The following is a 22,459-nucleotide window of genomic DNA, read 5'->3' as shown; positions in this document are numbered from 1 at the left end:
TTTTGGATTCACATTGAATGTCAAGTTATTTCTAGAATCAGGCATTTAAATCAACTACCTATTAACAGACACATTAACAAAGACCCAATCTATGACCCACATGATAGAGATCAATCCATTACAAGGCGAAAGGTCAGCCAACAAAGAAAACCAATATGAATACAAAGGTAAACGAAGATACCAAAACCCATGACACAGTCAATGGCAAGCAAAGTCATTGGAGTGAACTTTTGGTATGGCCCTATATCCGACTCTAATTGGATGGAACGAATGATTGTCATCAAAATATACATTCCAGCTACCCTCATATCTAATCATAGACTAAAATTGCATTATTGGATAACGGAATTAAATGAGTCAAATACGAGAATGAATTTTTAATACGTATATTCCATACAGTCGCTGATCGGAACAGACAGTCGGAGAACCGCAGCAAAAGAAGCGAAGCGAAATAAGGCGAATAACTCATGTAGGTTTGACACAGTACCAGACACTACAAACTGATATAACACGTATGGAGCAACTAAAGTGCTCACTTTCACATGATGTAAGCACCAAAAATTTTGTTCAGATTAACAATGAAAGCTCTTCCATTATATTACCCAGCTCAAGAAATTCAATACCACGAAGAGCATCGACTTGAATTACAAACTTTCAGCAACATTTCATGGATAAAGGTTTCCAAATATTATCCTTTGCAGATTTAACGCTGAACAGGTAATTAGTTGGTTTAGTACCTGTGTGTTTGATTAACCAGCTGGACTCTGGTTTGTTCGACCGAATAATAAGTTTTTAGCAGCATGATTCTCAGTTTATTAGTTTCAAAGCAAATGAAGAAAGATTTTCCAGATCTCCTGTTTTTGTCTTTATAATTATTGGTGGAAATTATTCTTCTCTTAGAGTTAATCTGAATTTTTTGAGAATAACAGTAAAATATGAAACCATTGCACCTGGAGATCTAGAACATTTATTCAGCATTGATCCATCAAACAAAATAAGTCAATTTTCAGTTTTTCACTCAAACTAGAGTCACAATGCAAACTACTATTCAAGCTTTTTGGAGTGAAACTTATTAAACAATATTTCTTGCGAACTGAATATACAAAACGTTATCCTGAATATACAGTTATTTGTATGTGATTTTTAGATTAACTAGTCGATTTTCAGTGGTGTTAAAAAAATGGGTGTAAATAAACAACAGTTTTAGTAACCCATAATCTATATATAAATGTAGTCTCTCCTACGTCATTATTTGTTATCAAAATATTTTGTAATGATTTGTGAAAGTTAAAAGCCTGTGAGATCACTAGTTCTATCGAACTAGTAATGAATTAATGATGTTATCTTTCAAAACAAACTAGTTATGTTAAATTAATTTATTTACATTTATGTTGTAGACTGTTAATACCTTCAAAGTATTCTGTCACATGAATATTGTAAAAAAATATCAGTACATATTGATACCTTAGATCGAATGAATGATCAACATTCAAGTTGATAAATATTCAACTACCCGTTTAAACTATTTTCGTTCTTTTAATAAGCCATTAAAATCAAGTTAAATTGCGTGTATGAAAAATCGATATTTTAGTTCAACAACCTTTATTCTGTTCTAAATGTACACAAATAAAACGGGTATTCTCTTGAAAAAAAACTCCTACAGGAGTTATTTCAAACTTATTCGTTTTACTTGCGATAATTCATTTAGCAAGTTTGTAAGATTATGTGTTTTCCTCACATGCTTTTATTTTGATTCACGTTTTGAAAATACTCTATCAGCATTACATGAATACCTATTATGTAATATAAGTGAATACAATGTTTCAAATAAAATTCATATAATAGTGAATAACCGATTACTTGTAATACTCATTTGGTATAGCAGTGTTAAAATTGAAAAGAGAATATCTTACATGACAGTGAAACATTTATTCCTGTTTTCGACAACAGAAAACAGAATTGTTGCAACGTTTGTAACTGTTTTTATAGTAATTTCACGTACCTGTGTATTTGACTTTCCACCCCATTATTATTTTAAATTTTCTACAGATGTTAATATTGACTTTTGGTAACATAATTACAATCGATATTTTTAATTATTCTGCACCATACATTTGGTGACACTATCTATTTAATCCTTCTTTGTTTAGGACATAAAGTGTTCTGACTTCTCCTACTCACTCACTTCAATAGTAAATGAATTGTAAGCATTGAATTATTGTCATGAGTTAGACGCTCATTTATTTAGTCCACATAAATTCTGATTATATCGGAAGAATCTCGTATTCGTGGGCACTTTTGAAATAAATGAAATATGGGTTCTGAAATCATAACAACCTATAATCAAAAACGAAACTACAAAACAGTCTTGTTGAAAGATACATGTTTTATGTTCAGGCACCTAACTATTTAATGAATACACATGACATTGGTGTGGAATAAAGCATTCTGAATAAACTGAAATTTCGAAAGTGTACCAGACAGTTTCACAGGGAACCCGCTCAAAGCTCCAGGTCAATTATTTCTCAACTGTGAATGAAATATCTGCCCTCCAGATTTTAGCTATTCTTCAACTAAAAATCATCTCTTTGATTTATATTTTGAGGTACTTAAAGATGTAGATCGTTTAGAGATTCATAAACATTCTTTCTCTCTCACTAACTGTGATCTTGGAACTAAGTCCTATCCCTACCTGTTTCTGCACAATAATGTTCACTTCCTTTAAAAGTCATTCTCCAAATCTTTTCACGAGGATATACACCAGCGCTAAAAGCAAAATATCTTACCAGAAAGAAATTTATAGTCACTTGGAGTAAATAAGTTCTTAAGCTATTTATTTTTCAAAATAAGAATATATGTGATAAACAATTGAAACGTGTTTATTGCTGTGACAAACTATTTTTAATTTGTCTAGTTATGTAAAGTGATTGGCTTTTTTTAATAATTTACTACTATTGTTACCTTGAACAAATCAATTTTAAAATTAGGATCAAAATATATTTTTAGTAATGTAGTTTCTTTATTGAAGTATTTGGTAAAACATATTGTTTTGTGATCGTTAAATTTTTTTATATCGTATTCACTACTCATGTGAAGATGAAAACTTCTATCAAAAAATACTCAAAAATACATATTTTTGGCTGATTGACTGACATTAAATCAAATATTGAATGAATGTTATTTGATCAAATGAAGATATATATATATATATATATATATATATATATATATATATAGTAAATCAGGTTTTCCATAATAAATTACAACCTAATAGAGTCCAACCAATATATTAAACCTGTACTAGTATACTAATTATAGATTAGAAGACAATTTGAAAACAGACTCTGAGTCGGCTCTCTTGACACATGACAACACATATTTTAAATGTGAAAATGTTTTATTTAAAGATTTGGTTACTATTTAAATCTACATGAAAAACCTCAAGCTAACTGAAGGATATGTTTAAAATGAATGAAATCACAATTAACTAGGTAAACGTATAATAAAAATAAGTAGTAGGAGGTAGCCAGAATTTAGTTAAATATAACAGTGATAAATTGACAAACATTTCTTTTTGAATGCGTGAGTTAGATTTAATTTCTCTGATAACAATTATTTCAGCAAAATGTAACACTGTTTTATTCTTTTGTGAAATGGTTATTTTTCATTAGACAACTTGAAAGCGTTGGTAACCCGATTACTATCAGTTAAATGTTGAGCTATTAAGCTGTTAAGGGTTTTGGTACATTTGAATCGAAAGCTCTTCAAAATATGCTTAAAAATTAGAAAATATTCTATTCCCTCAGTTCTTTTGTTGTTTGTAATTTAGTCCAAACTGATATCAAAAGCCAGAGCAAGGGGTGATGAAAATACATTTTTCGTGTCTATTACAAAACACATAGATAATTGCATCGTTTTTATTAATAAGCTACCGTTTTGGTGTATAATAGAAACCTTGAATGTTGCTTAGATGTGTTAAACAAAAGTTAGTGAACATAATCTATCTTTAAAAAATATAAAGATTATATATATGTATAATTGTTACTAAAGTATTTACTTTATTCGATATGAATGAAGTAGTATTTTGTCTGCCTGAAGCTAAACTGTAGAACATTTTACTTCCTATTAATTCTTGACACATTTAAGTAATATTGAATTAAATGATGAAAAGTTATGAAAAATACATCGTAATTTGTATTAATTCTTTAACTTTACAGTAAATTATATACTAAATTATAGATAGATAAACGATTGTGCAAATCATTTCGTAATGAAAATAAAGCACAAAGATTTCGATTACCTATCATTCGTGTCTTCTTAATCGTTGAACAACAGTGCGTAAATTGAGTTTGAGATGTTAAATGTTAAAGTTTTACTCAGGTATTGGCTCATTCTAAGTAATTAATGAAAAATATAGCTTCTGTCATAAATGTTTGTGATCAAGAATATGTGTTTCCATCAGTGCTCGAGAAAAAAAAATAAAGTATAATTTACATTACAAGCGAAGAAACATGAGAATAAATGATACTTAGTTTCGATGCACATTGGAGATATTTTGCTCTCATTTTAATTTTAACCTTAAGATTATCATGTAACTGTAATTGAGAAATATGTGCTACCACAAACTATTGTACACATGGCTGACTGTGAAGGATACATTTACCTTGGAAAATACGAATATAATTGGATTTTTTGTACGATAACGATATTTTGTCGACTTTTGCAGAGAAGCCTACAATAAAAATATTTGATTCACGACCTTATAAAGACTCTGAAAGACGATCTTTTGGAGCTATATGTATACATTTCTTTGTTGAATATTATTCGACGTCTAGGTATAAGAACCAATGAATGGCCTAGAAAGGTTCATTTACCATGTTAAAAAATATATAATTTGTGAGTTTGTTCAATATGTACAATAAATTATCCGTTATACCTAAAACCGCTAAAATCTCAAGTTCGGTTTAAAATTCTGCTCAGGCCCATCTCTGTTATTAAAATTTACCATCGTTTCCGTGGTCGAAAATCTACAGAAGCCAAATGCCATATCGTTTTTTAATAACGTCCACGGGCTAACTAGAAATGCCATGCAAAAACAGAATAACTTGAATACAATTAACAAACATATAATGTTGTAAAGACGTTTCAACGTTATATTTTACGTTCAATTGAGGTACTAAATTTTCACAAACTAAATTTATAATTAATCACATTCAAGTGATTACTAATGAAATAAATAGTTTAGATAGTATTTTTTTTTTGTCATCAGAATAAGGATTCGGGGAGATTGCAGTAATTTTTAACAGTCGAATTCATGAGTCAATCTAAGGTAGGTCACTACTGAAAACGGCCGTCCAGTGCCTCCACGTCTTCAGTGGTGGTCTAGCTTAGATTGACTCATGAATTCAACTGTTAAAAATATTTTTTGTTTTTGAATACTAGTATTTCTTTACAGAAAATATTTTTAGATCAACACAATAATAACTATTTGATGTGCTTGATTAATTAAACATACAGTACTTCCTAGACCTTCCAAGCCAAAATATCATGAATTTGGATATGAAGCATAATCTAGCTACTGTAAACCGTCGTTAGTTTTAAGACCAGATGAATCTAAATTAGACAGATGATCAATGCCAAATCGAAAACAAATCCATTGATTGTTGTACAACATTACTTTCCAAAATTTAATTACAAGTATTTTGATAATAACTACTCGTCTGTTAAGTTAGTTATGACTTTTTTCTAGTTATTTTATTTATATGACACGTACATATACTTGAAAATGTAGTATACACATATATTCAGTAAGTAAACGCTTATACAGTGTGCACAAATCTTATTAGCATAATTTTCACAATCTGTTGACCACAATTATGTATAAATTTTATCGTTGATGAATCATCCTCACTTGTTTCTTGTTGTTATTTACATCAGTTTTGCCTTCGGGTTAGTGCTATGATTTCTTGCTGACTGACAAAACAACAAATAGCTTGTTTATTAAAGATAGCTAATGGTTAAACCACTTAGTTTTAACATAATACTTGCATACATATGTCAATATATAAGAACTTTCGTCTAAATTAGAGCGAATAGTTCCACAGTATGTTGGCGCCGAGTTGATGTAAGATATTAAATAGGAATAATATATTTGTAAAATCTCAGCGAATGAATTCGAAGTAAATCCAACGTTTCACCTGGCAATCTGGTCCAAGCTTTTTCAATGAAGTGTAATCAAACATCAAAATGTACTTCAAATTCATTCGCTGAGATTTTGCAAATATATTATTCCTAATTAATGTCATATATCAATATAGTTTAACTTCGAGCTTCCGCTTGTCTCTGCTTACAGGCTTCCATCTTACAGTGTTTGTTTAGTCTATTCTTATCTCGTTTGGAGTAAGTCGATTCTCTAAGGCTTCACATGCTGTTGATCTTTAAATTATTAACATACAGGTCAGTCTCAATCTAGACCATTTCTCTTTCGTATAAGACTTAAGACCAGTATTCAGTTAAAATGTTTCACACTATTAACAATTTGTCCGTGTTCTGACCATCACCAATGTAAATAAAAAGAAATAACTAATTAAGTTGCAATTCATTAGGAATGGGAATGAAAATTCACTTCACTTGACAATATAATCTACCACTTGAGAGTTCTACACATCTACATACATTCTGTAATAATTCAGCATTAATGAAAACACAAGAAAAGGATAAACGGAGATTACAGTTATATTTCGTGCCTAAATGTATCACGTTTTTCATCAATGATTTCCGTCAAAATATTTCTATCGATTAATTAGTGAAAATGTTTATTAGACTGAAATGTTTTAGTTTCGGAACTGATAAGAATATAGCGTAAAATCGACAATTTCATAAACAGACTTATAATCGAATTTATTAAAATAAAGAACAACATATGATGTCTTAATTTCCAGGAAAAGAAACTGTAATTTTGACTTACATAGATGGATTTCTTGATACAAAATTTGTCGTTAACAGAAAACTTTATGATCAAAACGTCTATTTATCCTTTGATCAGTTAAGTTGAAACATGCTTGGTAATGAGTTATAAGGAAATTTTCATTGTCTGTGGTAGCTGACTATTTAACACATTTTCAAGTCATATTTGCAAACCGATTTGTACAAACGAAGAAAATGAATCTTACCGTACCTGCTTTGAGCTTAGACATAGGTTCAGGAGTTCAGTCAGACCTTCTATTGAAGTTTCTTCCTTATATTTAAAGCTCTTAAATAACACCTTCGAAACGGAAAATATTTCAGGTTTGTAAATACTACTAGTCGCGCTATATCTGATAAACTACTCAGTATATCTGGTTTAAGTTTCTCTTTTTTTCAGTTTTTAGTTCTTTGCTCAGCATGTAAATGGGCACATGTTTTTAGTCCAGGTGCTTTCATTACAGCTATCTAATGGTAGATCTTTGGAATTTAGTAAATGAACCCACTTACATGGTTACTGAATAGGCCAACTCAATTGTTTCCTGACCCACTAGGCACACAATAAGCATTACTGCCACTTAGTAGTAGACCTTCTGCATTCATATCTCTGTTACATAAGAAAATTATATCGATCATATTAACAGTAATTAATATTCCCCACTTTCCATTAGACCTTTAACTAATTATTTTACGGTGTCCCAAATCACTTTCCTTAAACATTTGGGGTAGTTGCTATTAAACTTACAAAACTGTAAACAAAAATATTTTGAATTTTTCACTCTGATTTTTTAGTAGGAAACTGTCGATCAACTTACTTAGAATCAAGTAATTAGTGGTATAAATTAGAAATATTACAAAGACTAACAGTAATCATGATCCTAACCATTATAAAATTTTAGAAAACACCGCATTATACAAATATTAGCATGAAAAACCTAGAAGAATACATTATTCTATTAGACCAGAATGTATGGACGACTTTTGAGCAATACTTGATTGAACTTGAAGATTTCCACCTACTTAAAAGCGTTAAATGAGGTTTGTAAATTAGGATTAGGATTTACATTTGAACTGCAGGGTTGAAAATTGGAGTCAGCGTTTTCATCATCAAACGACATCGACTTTAATGTAAAAATGCTATTTAGCCATATGAATGAATGAATTTCGCTTGGAAATCCAAGACCTACCATCTTTAATCTGATTGGTTCATCCATAAATTATAGTCTCGCCGGTTAATAAATACTAGTTTCTTCTGTAGGGATTATTAGTGATAATAAAAATGTTTCATCAGTTTCTTTTTCTGTAAATCACATGCTCTTGTTTGTGTCTCATTTGGTTAGGGTTTTCTTTTGTGAGAAAGAGTCCAAACAAAAAGGTTCGGTAAATTGAGATTGGTGGTTGTGATTATGAAATAAGTAATAATAAAACAGATTCATCACGTTTACATTTTACTGATTTCTAAATTTATTAACTTTTTTAGTAGTCTCGTAAACAAGACTAAAGTAAATTCAAACCAAAACAACAATTATTAATAATTACACGTGATTGTATTTTCACATTGTTAATACTAAAACCTGTATGTGATCAAGCTCAGTTGACATATACACATTCCTAAGAGGGTTACCTTGATGCTATCACGCAGTCAAAAACTTTGATAAAGTTAAACTGTAACCATCACCAGAAAATAGGATGCTATATGTGGGACTTGTTCGACAGATTCATGTTAGTGGATAACGTGTTCGTGTTTGAAGGCGAAGTTCCTAGTCCTAATATAAGCACTAACATTGTAATCCACATCCATCAATCTAATGAGTATTAAATAGAAAGAAACGTGTTCTCTGAGCTACATTACTAAACAAAATTCTAGTTTCCTGCAACAATCACCAGCTAAAAAAAGTTATGTACAGATGAGTGTGAACATTTCTAAAGCCATTACTATTTCTTATCAGCATAAATATGTATGTTTATGTGCATTAACCCATTTGCTACTGAACCTGGTCAAAATGTGCATGGTATATTTTAGGAACAAATTTTGAAATAAAGTACCGCTTTTTAGCCCTGTCAATCGATGTATTTTTATGTACAGAATTATTAGGTATTCCAGTTGTGTATATTAGAAAAAGATATGTATCAGTGAACAATAAGTTTGTTCATCCGATTTTTAAGAAGCTTCACTTTAGTTATAGTTATATTAATACTATAATATTTGATCTATTAATAATGATCAAGCCAGTTAGTTAGTAAAGGATAAAGATGAAGTAGGGTATGCAAATGAGCCATAGTTAATAAAAAGTGAAAGGCATTAATAACATTCAGTTTTCTGATTTTTTCCACATGCCAAACAGATTTTTGAATAAAAAGCATACACCATTCAATGAATTAAGTTTACTCCGTCATACTTTTAGAATACATTACAACTCTTTCTTTTAATCAAGTGACTTGTAGAAATTTTTCAAATTTCAAAATAGTCTTTGTTAATATGCTAGAATGGTATATCAGCTGAAGAATTCTTTCAAACTAGTGTAGAAGTAGATAAAGAATCAATTTATTAAAAAATCTCAATATTAATAAGAACTATTGTTTACTTAATACAATTTTATAAAAATTCTTATTAATAGACAGACAGGACACCGGTGCTTACTGAACAAATAGTCTGTTTTAGCATTAAGTAATTCAAAATCATATTTTACAAATACTATGGCTAACAAAATCATACTTTTATGATTCTGAGTGAATCTTTCCATCTAAAAAATAAACTAATCTATATTTTGTTGTTGCCGTCGTTACATTCTTTAAGTAACTATCTGACGTTTTCATTTAAAAGAGTTAAAATAATTTATTCAACGTTTCATTTTAAATATTGATTATCAGAAGTATATTAATGTTTAGACTGTAAGTCATTAGTCAAATTACTAATTACATAATAATCACACAGTTTATTAAGATAATTAAAAGAAATTTACCACCAATATAATCAAAGCGAATTTGTTTTAAATTCTGAGGCGAAACCGTCTAGATTCCATTGAAGTGGATGTGTTTTTACATAATTATCATCATATATTAAAAGTACATTTGTGCAATGCATAAAACCAAAGATATTTCACTGTCGACATTACAAAGTAACGAAATTTCGTCATTTGCCACTAAATTATTTTGATTGGGACTTTATATTTAAAGTTATCAAACGACAGATTTCAAAATTGAAATAATTTGTTATCATATTGTGAATACCAGAAGTTTTATTTTACATTGATAACTATGTGACTAAGAATATTTACTTGATTCTACATATCCACTACATTTTTAGGATGCAAATTAAACATGATTGATAAAAAACATTGAGAGATTAAGAATTTCTGATAAATTCTATGATCTCTTACATGAACTGTCCTTCATACCTGGACGAACGTTTAATGTTAGTATATATTGAATAAACGTCATATTATCTAATTCACTTCTTTACTAATATGTACTCAACATCTTCATAGGGGTTCAAAATCAAAAACTTCTTAAATTTTGAATCACTGATTCAAAATTCAAGTTGAACTGACTCACGATACAGTTACACGTTTGTCCCGTCATATAAATATGTTTACGTTCATAATGACAGATCATCTAAATAGAGATTACTAATTGCATATATATATATATGTATAATAACTGCTTATCTATATAAACTGTATCTGGCTTTTAAAAGACTGAATTCTTCTATGTCTGTATAAATTTGGCATAGGATTTTTGTGTAATGTCAACGGAATACAGCAGAATGAAGCTATTTCTACTCTTTGATCAGTGATATTTGCATATTGTTTAATAATCAAGTAGTTTACTATCCATAATTACATTAATTTTTATTTACTGAAGTATTGTTTTTATAGTTGACCTCAGTTGTTAATTAAACCTTATGCAGAAGCATTTTAGACAAATACTTTTTGTGAATATATCTAATAAATAACGTATAGCTCACTAGTATAAAAAAGACAATCTAATGTTAGTCATATTTCATGAGGGTTCAATTTCTATAATTTAAAGGAGAAGAATAATGTTAAAGTAGAAATATGATTTATTCATTTTCAAATTGTTTCAATAAATAAGGTTATTAAATACGATTCACTGTTCGTTTATGTTTGGTGACAGTAGATTATTCAGTACTGTACAGTACAGTTATGATATATGTTATTTGAATAATGGTATTTTACTAATGAGTAATGAAAGTATAAAAATAATCATCTAAACTTATAAATGGAAATCTTTGATTTTGACTTCAAATTTTATACATGAACGAATTAATTTTCTAAATGAGATTATTACTCTCAAACTCTTATTATCCTTAGAATTCTAAATTAGTACTGCTACTTTACTATGTGTTCAAAAACTATGAACGATTTATTAGCTTTAGCCATTGTAGTCAATATTATGTGGCTGGTTGCAACACATCGGATTAGAATAAAAGTGAGTATTAAACAATAAAATGTCTCATTGAGATCACGAACCGATTAAAGTTGGTCTGACGATGATCAGTTCACGATTTCAATAAATAATCAACGATCCCCATAACTCAATACTGATAACAAAATGTTTTTTACACTATAACGTTTACTATCATAGATTTAGTCTGTGATAGCCACTTGAGATACAGAATGACTCAGAATAATATCCCCATGAAATTGTGTAATATGTTTTGCTCAATAAAACAGAGTAAACTTCCTCAATGTTTCAGGCTTGTCCTATTGATGAATGCAAGTAAATGAAGTAAAATTATGTCCTAAGCTTTCTGTTGATCACATCGAATCGTCGAACATATTCATTATTATTTAAGGCAATAAATTGAAAACTCAAATATAGAAACTAAATTTTATAAACAAAAGTTTTTACACTTCTCGGAATCAAGCAACTACTTTTTTTAATGAATATAAAACCGGACAGTATCAAAATGACCAAGTTTGGAATTTTATCATATCACTTCATTTTAAGATTTTCTAGTAACCAATCAAAGGGAAAATGTTCTCAATCAACTCAGTAAAACGTCTCTTTGTTTTGACATATTCATCTAAATAGTTAAAGTAAGATCATGTGAAAAATGGTTACGTTTCCTGAAAAGAAAATTCTTCAATTTTAACTTTTTAAATCAACAATTCGAAAAATAGTTAAATGTAAAATAAATGTTACCTTATAAAATAAAGAAGATATTCACAGACAGACAATGAATTCACAAAAGAAAAGTTAGTTGAAAAAGTTTTTTTATGACATAACTGCTCATCATTCATATTATTAGGTTAATAAACGCTTGTGAAAATATTTCTCAGTACATTTACTACATAAATCTATCTATCTAAACATTATTAAAGATGTGAAAACAGTGATGTTTAAACAAACAATAACTATCAATCATCAATGGCATACTTAAATAACAATAATAAATGTTGTACGAAGAGTTATTTTATTCTACTAAGTTTTCCAAGTGATAGTGTCTTGTTTATTTTTATTTGGAGCATTTTTTAGTTTATTACATACTGAATGTCATAATGTTGTTCTTTTCACATGCTTTTATGTCTTAAAATTTCACTGTGCGAAATTTATGTCTCTTCATTCAACCAATTTATCCAATTGGATTGAGTTTATTTTTCTGAATTTGGCCTAACCATATTCAGGAATGTTTTTATTAATGGCATAAGTTGATTCTCGTTTGAATGATACATAAATTAAGCTAATAGTCTAGCTAAAAGGTTATAACTAGTTGAAATGATCGTACATTATTAGCTTTCCATATAACTACACTAAGTAGACGTATTTAATTTTTCAATAATACCCCTATTTCTATGAACCTTGTTCAGTCTATCCAATAACGACTAATGTTAATACATTTGCGACCTAGATATTTTCCATTTTGAAATGCTGATTTCTCACATCCATTCTTGTGTCCAACAAGGATTGCTACTCTTAGCCTCATTATTAAAAGTGAGTGCTAGTGAACTGATGACATTTAAGTAAGTGACATCAGAAACAAAACTTCAAAAATACCATTTTAATCAAATGTTAGATTTTAATCAATAATTTCATTACCCTCTTTTTTATCTATTGATTTTTTTGGCATACTTAACAAACTAGAGCCATTTCACGAAGCTCTATGACACAAACTTTTATTTGTTTAGATAACAAATATAGCAGAAATGTTTCTAACGCAGCTGTTACCTCAATAGTTGTAGATATCAGATTAAGTCTAAATGGTATTTGCTTAAACTTTACATATTTTTCAATAAAATTTTTAAACTTGCAAATGTCGGTTTTTTGTTTTGTTTCAGCTAAACGCACTTAAAATGAACATCTTGATAGAAAATTACCGTAGCTAATTATGGCTACACTCCAATGAAACAAAAAACAACATAAGCTAAGAATAATTTTATGATAACATCTAATCTTATCGACCACCCACAATTCATAAACGGCATTTGAACAAATATGGTCAATTAAGTTTCATAAACTGTTAGTTTTTTACGGACATCAAATGCTAAGCATGTCCTTATTAGGTACCTTAATGTTTGTCTAGTTTTTGGAAAAAATGTTAACTTGTGTATCCTATTTAAGAAATGTAGTTGTGACGTTTATCTAACAGTCCTAACTACACCACTCTCATAAGCGTAAAAGCACATACGAATATTTTATAGTAGTAAAAATCTGTTAAGTGGCACCTTACCAGTGGAAATTCGTTCGACAAACCAGTGTTTCGTTTGTAACTTAAACTAGTATTCTTGTCTCTGTAACTGAAAAAAAAGATATTAAATTATTTGGCTAGGAAATTTAGGTTAAAATACATTTACAAAGTTAGCATTTCACGGTTAATAGACTCAGTTCGTCCGACTTTACAAGTCACCAAACAATAAACCACCCAATCTTCCTGTTTGCACGTAGAAAACGTTAATCGTGATAATATATTATTCACTGTTTATTGAAAAAATTGTTAGAAGTTACAGAAGAGAACTAGTACTCCAAATAATTTGATTGTTCAAAACTCTTGATTCCAAATTAAGTTTTAGACTTTAAAATAACTGCGACCATCATTTGACAAATGGTTTGTGGTTACATCAATACTTCTAGTCAAGTCATTTTAAATCTAATGCAGATTCTTCTTGACCAGTAGAATACTACAAGCCATGGATTATTACACACTTAAACCCCTCTTTTCTAACGATAGGTTTTACACAAGACGAAGGTAGTATATGCTATTTATGCGAATTATATACATAGCACAGTATCTCACTAATAATTCGGCTTAAAAAAGTTAATCGTAATATAGGGTTGCTGATGACCATCGAATAGCTTATACAAATTCTGAATTTCTGATCTCTATAGAGTTGTGTTTGTTGTATACCTCTGATTCCTTTGCATTTTTATTCAAACCACTAAATTGAACGTGGATACAGGTTACAACCAACTACTGATAAAATACTGTAGCTCGTCTAGTTTTCAATATGTAAATTTTCAAACTTCATCTCAAAAGTACTTCCTAAATGATTCTAATTTGAAATGACTTGGTCAGTGAGCAGAATAAAAGTAATCATACATAGAATTACTGCCGAATAAATTTCAAAGTTTGAAATCAGCATTATGACCTGACTAGCAGTACCAAGAGGCGCTGAGTAGTTGTCTTGTCCTATTACAAGAGTCCTCAATGGTGTGAATTTACAGGCCCGAGAAGAGTCAAACTTAACATATTTAGTTTTTATAACACACCTTTACATTTAAACAGCTGAGATGAAGTCCAATGCTTCACACTTCTACCTTCTGCCAGTCTGCTATGTTATGTAACTATTAACTGCCATAGATGATAACTGTATTACATCCTACAAATATTCAAAAAAGTGCTTCTAACTAGGAGACATTATGTACCAAATCAAGTGTATGATCAGAGACTTATTAAAACGAAGAACAAGCCGAATATTTTATTAATGTTTTTGAGATCACAAAACAACGTAGGTTAAACAAGTACTGAAAACTAGCGAGCTATGAATAGATGTATCACCTTAGTATGGGACCCTTCGACAGTGCACATCTATGACTCCACCTTAGATCGAACCTGGAACTTTCAGTTCTTGAGGCAAAAACCTAACATTTAAACTCCTGGGACCACATCCAGGTGTTGATATATCTATCATCAATCAACCTGAGATACTAACTCGTCGTGTTTTATTATATTCGATGAGTACGTACCTCACACCCGATAGAGATAAACACCACTAATCATTGATTCTTACTCAAATTTCGAAAATTAATTCTCTGACCTAGTCATTATTATTGAAAAGTAGAAACAAATTCATTTAGAAATTCCTAAACACCATATTGTTTGGTGAAATGGTCCATTTTTTCATTATGAAATACATTTTTGCCTTTACTACAGTTACCGTTTCTTTTTATCCCACTTTTGTTAACTAGTCGAGGTTGCAGTCAAAGTCATTGACAGAACTAAATTTGATGAGAAAACTCGACGCCTACTTTCTCAAGAACTAACAAACATGGAACGTTTACATCATCCACATATAATTCGTGCATATGAAGCACATGAGGTATTACAACGTTGGCATTTAGTTATGGAATATGCGCCTAAAGGTGAACTTAATTCATATTTAAAACGTTCTGGTCGATTGGATGAAAAAACATCGAGAAACTATTCTTCACAAATACTTTCGGCTCTTGATCATTTAGTAAGTTATTTAACTGATATATATATATATGAAAAGAATGAGATAACAATTTTTATTGGCAGGTCAACAGAAATGTATAACTTAAGTATTCGGATTATTTAACTACAAATGTTTTGCTAGGACCTCAGTCATAGTTTGGTCTAAAATCTATTTATTTTACCCTTCAAAACGTTCTAAAAAATCTATAGAATTTAGTACCTCATTTTGTCGAAAATCATGTTTACCTCACAAAAATGACCAAACATTAAAATTTTCGGCGTGAATCATCTCTACACTTTTGAGTTTTGTACACTTCCGAATTTATCCTCGTTTAATCAGAATCCTTGAATTAGTAGTTTTTTGATATTATTTTCAATATTGATAGCTTTTATAACTCACTAGACTTATTCACATGAATTTTCAAGTGTTTGCAACTCAAAATGACCATTTAGTAAAACTTTAATATGCTGATATCTGTTCCATGGATTTCAACATCCTTGAGCTGGTTTAACGAGAAATCTATTTTAGTACTTCGAATATTCAGCCGATGGATGCCGGATCAATGGTTTAAAGACTAATCATTCGAGCGCGAGACCGATGGTCCTAGGTTCTTTTCTCAGATGCGAGTTCGTGGATGTTGACCTCTAGAGAATCCTGTACTAGAACGAAATGGACGTTCAGGCCCTCCAGATGGTGATCTAGCTAGGATTAGTTCGTTATTTAAATTATTTGTTGTATAACTGCTTTTTGATCATCCTTCATCTACAACCTTTGAATAACAGATTATGAGACAAATAAAAGCTTAAGAGAGTCATCTAGGTAGTTGAGGTTGATCAACTGAAATCAGTGGATGTGGTTTTCTTGGAAATTTGCACTGGTCAGCAAGGCATATCTTTATTCGTGAAAAATACTGGTTTTAAATTATTTCAATTTATAGTTGTTTAAACTGAATGTAATCATCTTGGTTAGCAAATTTAATGTTTTTTCATAACTCATTTAGTCTCATCAAATTCTAATCAAGTTGATTTGAGTTTGTGTCATATATTTGTTAAAATAAAAATAAATCCTGGATCCTGGCAATACGCACAGTATGCACATATGCCAATTAGAGACTGACCAGTTGCAGTCCTAAAACATCATTGGGAAGATTCAAACAATACTAAGTGAATTTCAACTTCGCCCCATCGCACAAGTAAGTGGCTATCAGGACTCAGTGACCGAGTGGATAACGCGATGGCGTTTGAAGCGAGGGTACTGGGTTCGAGTCACAGAGTGAACATCAACTCTGAGATGCAGGTACGTCCAGCTGAAGAGTCACAAATAGAACGAAACGCGCATCAAACTGGATTCCACTGCTAGTCACTATCCATCTTTGCTTACCATGCTTGTGAATTTAGGCAATATCGAGGCAATACGCACAGTATGCACATATGCCAATTAGAGACTGACCAGTTGCAGTCCTAAACATCAATGGGAAGATTCAAACAAACAATACTAACTGGATCCATTTATGTTTATCAAGGATGTTCAGTCTTATTCTATAAAATATTTTCACAATTGAAGCAAATGTAGTCAGCCTAATTGTCGGAATATCAAAATATTTCTAAACATTCCCGTCGTATTACCTCAAATAAGTGACCCGCTTGAATATCTGGGCTACCTGTTTCTGCCATCTAAATATTTTAACAAGTCTGTCTTTTTATTTTGTTTTAACACATCATATCTATTAATCGCATAACCTATACAGGAGCGTTTATAAAAATCTTATATCCTTTTGCTGCAAAAATTACAAAAAGGTACAATAAGAGATATCGTGGTGGTTGGCAATATGCATTAAAGAGAATGAACATTATTCAAATGTCGATTTCCGAGCTGCTAAATTTTAACTGCCGATCACTAATTAACAAGGTGAACTATCTTTAATTCCTACCAAGTCAAAACATGTATCGTAATTGTGATGTGATCACAGTTCAAGAATCTTGGTTAACTGACTTACAGGATGATAGCTTAGTATCACTAGGTGATTTCAATATCTATCATCAGGATCGGTCAAGCAATAAAAAGTGGTGTGTGGGGCGGTGTAACTGGTGTCGACCTACTTTTGCTTGTTTCAAGTTTTCAAATGACTTTATCGACTGTCTAACCTTGAGGTGCCGTCCAAAACACCTGAATAAATACAAATATTTTTGTTACCAACATCTACATAACTCCAGACTGCACATCATCTGGGCTATCTGTATTCTCTGATGAATTTACTGAATTCGCCGTTACTGCCTTCAATAGTTCACTTTCAATTTTAGGTGGTGATTTTAATTCATTTACTATAGCTTCCTTACATCACTAGGTCACAAAAATGTAGTAAATTTTCCTACTTGTTTGGATGCTCATTTAGACTTCATTTTCATTAATGATGTGGATACATATGTGACTCGTAAACGCGCTTCATTGTCCAGCTCGGATCACTGTATGATTCGTGTTCTATCTAAAATATATGAAAAAATGGAAAGAGTACACCCTTACAATAGACCAAAAAAGTCATATATAGGAATTAATCAAAAGAAAATATACAAAATCTGAAAAAACATGTTTCGTATTACTAACTGGGAACTATTTACAGTTGACTCACTGGAAAGCACCACTGATGTTATCACCTGTTATCTTAAATTATGTTTTGATACTTGTCCCACTGAAACCGTTTTTTATGTTTCCATCGACTTAAATCTCCAAAATTAAAACGACTACGGAGGGTAAAAGAAAGAATGTATAAGGAGAAAAACTATCGAAGTTTGTAGGCTAAACGGTCTAACAAACCTACAGATTAGACGTCTCAACTCTGTGTATACTCAGAAACTCCTATCTTGTGGAAACTCTTGAGAGAACTTACAGGTGACAGGCAGATTAGAAGCGATAACCAGCTGAATGTTTGTGACTTAAATAATCCTTTCGTATGTCAGTCATCTAATGTCATGCTCCCTATATCCGGAGGTTTGAAGAATAATTGTGTTCCTAGTTTCACTAAAAATGATGTCCAAAAATGTCTCCAGTCACTAAATTCATCCTAATGTTTAGGATCTGATGGTATTCCGAACCTCTTTTTTAAAAATGTGATGATGTTCTATGTTATCCACTCATGAATATCTTTAACAGATCTTTCTCAACTAATCTCATACCGAAAATGTGGAGAAAGATAAAGATAATCCCTATACCAAAGAAAGTATCTGGTGATAAAAATGTGAAATTTACACCCATAGCAATAACTTCGCCTTTCCTCAAAATAATGGAAAAATTATTGATACTCCCATTTCAACCTGCAATAAAAGAGCACTGTGATCCATATCAGTTTGCTTACAAATGCAAAAGAAGCACATTAGATGCCGTTTCTGCTCTGCATCACAATATAGTGTTCGGGTTGGAAAAGGGTAAGAAGTATGTTAGATGCGCTTTCCTGAACTTTACTTCTGCTTTTGATTCTATTCCAAGACACCTCTTACTTAACAAGCTGATCAGCATCAACACTGACAGCTGGATAACCAATTGGCTATGTTCCTACCTTTCTGGAAGAGAACAGTACACTGCGTTTGGAGGAAAGTGTTCAACGTCTCTCCTGTCAAATGAAGGTGTGCCACACGGAGCTGTTCTTCCACCTCTTCTTTTCTCTTTTTTCTGTATGATCTGCCATCTTCCACAGAAAACACTTTTGTGAAATATGCGGACGACCTCTCTGTATGTATGCCGATTTCCACCTCGTTATATACCACAGAAATGAATGGGTTTTTGTCTCGTATTAAATGGTGGTCTGCTGGTAATGGTCTCTTAATTAATCTAAATGTCAAGGTGTTAAATTTAGCCTGAAACATGAACAGCACCCACACACTATTTTGAGATCCCATAATGCTTGTGTCATTGGAGACTCCTTGATCAACATAGTGTCGAAGGTGAATTATCTTGGTGTTACTTTTTCCTCTGGTCTCTCTTGGCCTTCTCGTGTTTTACTGTTATCGAAAAACGTTTACCGTTTGGCTTACTACATAAAGAGACTGCATGCTTTTGTGATTACTCGATATTTACTCTTACAATTTGTAAATTCACGCATATTACCTATTACTCTTTACTGTTCTCAATTATTCTTTCCTGGGCTTTTGAGAAAAAGACTTTGCCGTACTGCCGAGAGTGCTGAAAGTAGCTAGCAAGGTGTATGGTGAATCTTTTGAGGTCATTATTAATATGGTTGTGGACAGACATCTTAAATCTTGCAAACTCCTGACAGGTGTTATCTTATCAGATACTAGCCATCCACATCATTCATATCTTTCTCCTTGTATATCTTCTGGTAGAACGAGACGTATATACATTAAAATCCATGCATGCAAGCAAATCTATGAAAGTTCTGTAATACCTTACCTAGTACATATACTCTGTGAAGAACAGGTTGTTAGAGTTAACCTAATCAATAACCTGTATTCTTGAGCATGTCTTAAATTTGTAAAGTTGTACAGACTCAGATTTTCTTCACTTTTTTTTCATTATTTTTATTTTTTGCTAAAAAAGACTTGTTGAAATACCTCGTGCCGAGAATCCTATATTGTACCAAAATATAATATTGAATAAAGCCATTAATAATAATGGTAACAATAACAATAATAATGACTTATAAATGTCACAGCCTCTTAAGAAAAATAATCGAAGACAATGTCATACACTTATTTGACACTCATATTTATACACTGATAAAGAGAATGGTAGATTAGGTGAATGTTTTTAATAATAGTGAGTTCTCTAAGCTGAATGATTTAATTCCAAAGCTTTTGTTTTTATTCTGAACATAATCGGCACCTACTGCCAGTTAACTAGTACTTGTTCATATGGTCGATAAAAACTTCTTAATTAAAGTACCAGCTAAAAACACAACATCACTAAAAACATATTTTTGTCAAGTACCGTCAATAGGTCGTCTGTACCAGTTACCATTCAATCAGATGTTTGAATTATTACCCAACTGCCAGTATTTGTTTAAAAAACTGAGATCATAATCCACGAAAAATGTAATATTTTTCTTCTCATCAGCAATTGTAACTCAATCGAAAGGGAATTAACATTCGTTACTAAGGGTCATATCTGTTCTACTGTTAATAAACTGCGTTTCACTCTAACTCTTTTCTAATAATTTCCTAGTTGATGTCTAGTTTCGAAGATTTATCTTCAGAGACGAAGAACTAGGAAGAAACGTCACCTTCAGTCATGCATTCGGTACAAATTTAGCCAAATAATATGAGCAACGCTGACAAATAACTAGAGAATTTGACAATTTTTAAGTGCGAGGCTACAAAATGTCCAGATTTAAGAGTAAATTAAATAATCCATTTCATCTTTAGGTTCGATTTAGCACCGAGACTTGAAAAAAAGGAGTATATGCTTGAACAACAAGTTTAGCTAAACATGCTGATATTACTGTATAATTTACTCGCGAAATAATGATGGCAAGCAGTTTCAAAAGGACACTACTTTATGATGTAGTCACATAAATCATAATGTTTTGACATATTACCGTTATAAAATTTGTACTTCAAAAACCTAAACATTTACAACCCCCAAATCCCCTGGTACGGCCGAGAGTGGGAAGAGTCCGCTCTCCCTCTCAAAATGCTCTCATATGGCCACGTCTATACAGCCTCTGTCAGAGATGTCCTACTCACTGCCTTCTCGTGGCGGGTCGGAGTGTTGTTTACGAAATTGAGAGGACGAAAACCGGATGTCCGGCGCTTTAACCGGGTCGGTGGACACGGAAAGTTCACCTATGGGAGTTGGAAAACCCTGATTCCAAACCAATGGTGCACATGGGCTCCAGTATCCTGAGGGAACAAATGGCGAATGAACCGATAGTTGGTCTCCGGCTACCATGGGACTGCATCTCCTCACGATGCTCCACTGCCTTGTGGATCAGACCTTTAGGTCAAGTGCTCCGGGTGTAGCCCCCTAAGAAAATCACCTGCTTCGGTAGAGGGCATCCGGGCAGTATCACAGCCCTCACACGAATCAAATGAGATTTGTGTGGCGCATACATATCAGGTGCCCGTTTGTACCAATATTTATGTGTTTAAATAAATAACAAATAACAACTATGGTATAAATTGAAGCAAAAGTCGATATAACTTGTTTTGAAAAAAATTAACATTTATCATCAATGAAATATTTTTGAAGGCAGTATTTTTTTTACTCAGCTTTTGTTATGTAAAGACCTACAACTGAATCAGTTTTTTTATTATTATCTTCATTTAAGTACCTTGTATAAGCTACACACAATAGTTTTACGTTTCAATTTCAGTATATTTTCTTATTGCTTCTTAATAACTATTAAATTAGTTCATAAATAAAACTGTCAATCATCTATACATTAGGCTATAAAAACGACGTTCATCAATGTGACTCGTAATAAAATTACAATAATTCTAACTAGATTGATTATTAAGTGTATTTAAATGTTAAGATGTAGATAATTTGTACACTTAATAAGTCTTCCATAAAGTATTTGAAAATAATTGGAAATATGAATTAACTTTTATGTTTATTTAATTGATGTTTAGATTAAAATTCATATTCCTTTAGCTATTGAAATGTAATAATTAAATAATAATATTTTCAATGTATTATTAAATTATTATGTATTTTCACTTAGTATTATTTGTTTGAATCTTCCCATTGATGTTTAGGACTGCAACTGGTCAGTCTCTAATTGGCATATGTGCATACTGTGCGTATTGCCTCGATATTGCCTAAATTCACAAGCATGGTAAGCAAAGATGGATAGTGACTAGCAGTGG

General features: G+C 31.3%; 1 protein-coding gene across 1 annotated transcript in view; it reads left to right on the top strand.

Annotated features, from left to right (window-relative positions):
• Smp_094190 (serine/threonine kinase) overlaps positions 1–22,459 on the top strand; it is a gene marked incomplete at both ends in the record, with an annotated part of 45,820 nt that overhangs the window by 11,411 nt on the left and 11,950 nt on the right. Inside the window, one exon of the mRNA XM_018789819.1 lies at positions 15,394–15,662. Coding sequence (XP_018655224.1) covers positions 15,394–15,662 — 269 coding nt within the window. The remainder of the gene's footprint in view (positions 1–15,393; positions 15,663–22,459) is intronic.

The sequence above is a fragment of the Schistosoma mansoni genome, chromosome W (assembly GCF_000237925.1).
Source record: "Schistosoma mansoni strain Puerto Rico chromosome W, complete genome".
Lineage (NCBI taxonomy): Eukaryota > Metazoa > Platyhelminthes > Trematoda > Strigeidida > Schistosomatidae > Schistosoma > Schistosoma mansoni.
This window is presented reverse-complemented; position numbering and strand designations above follow the sequence as displayed.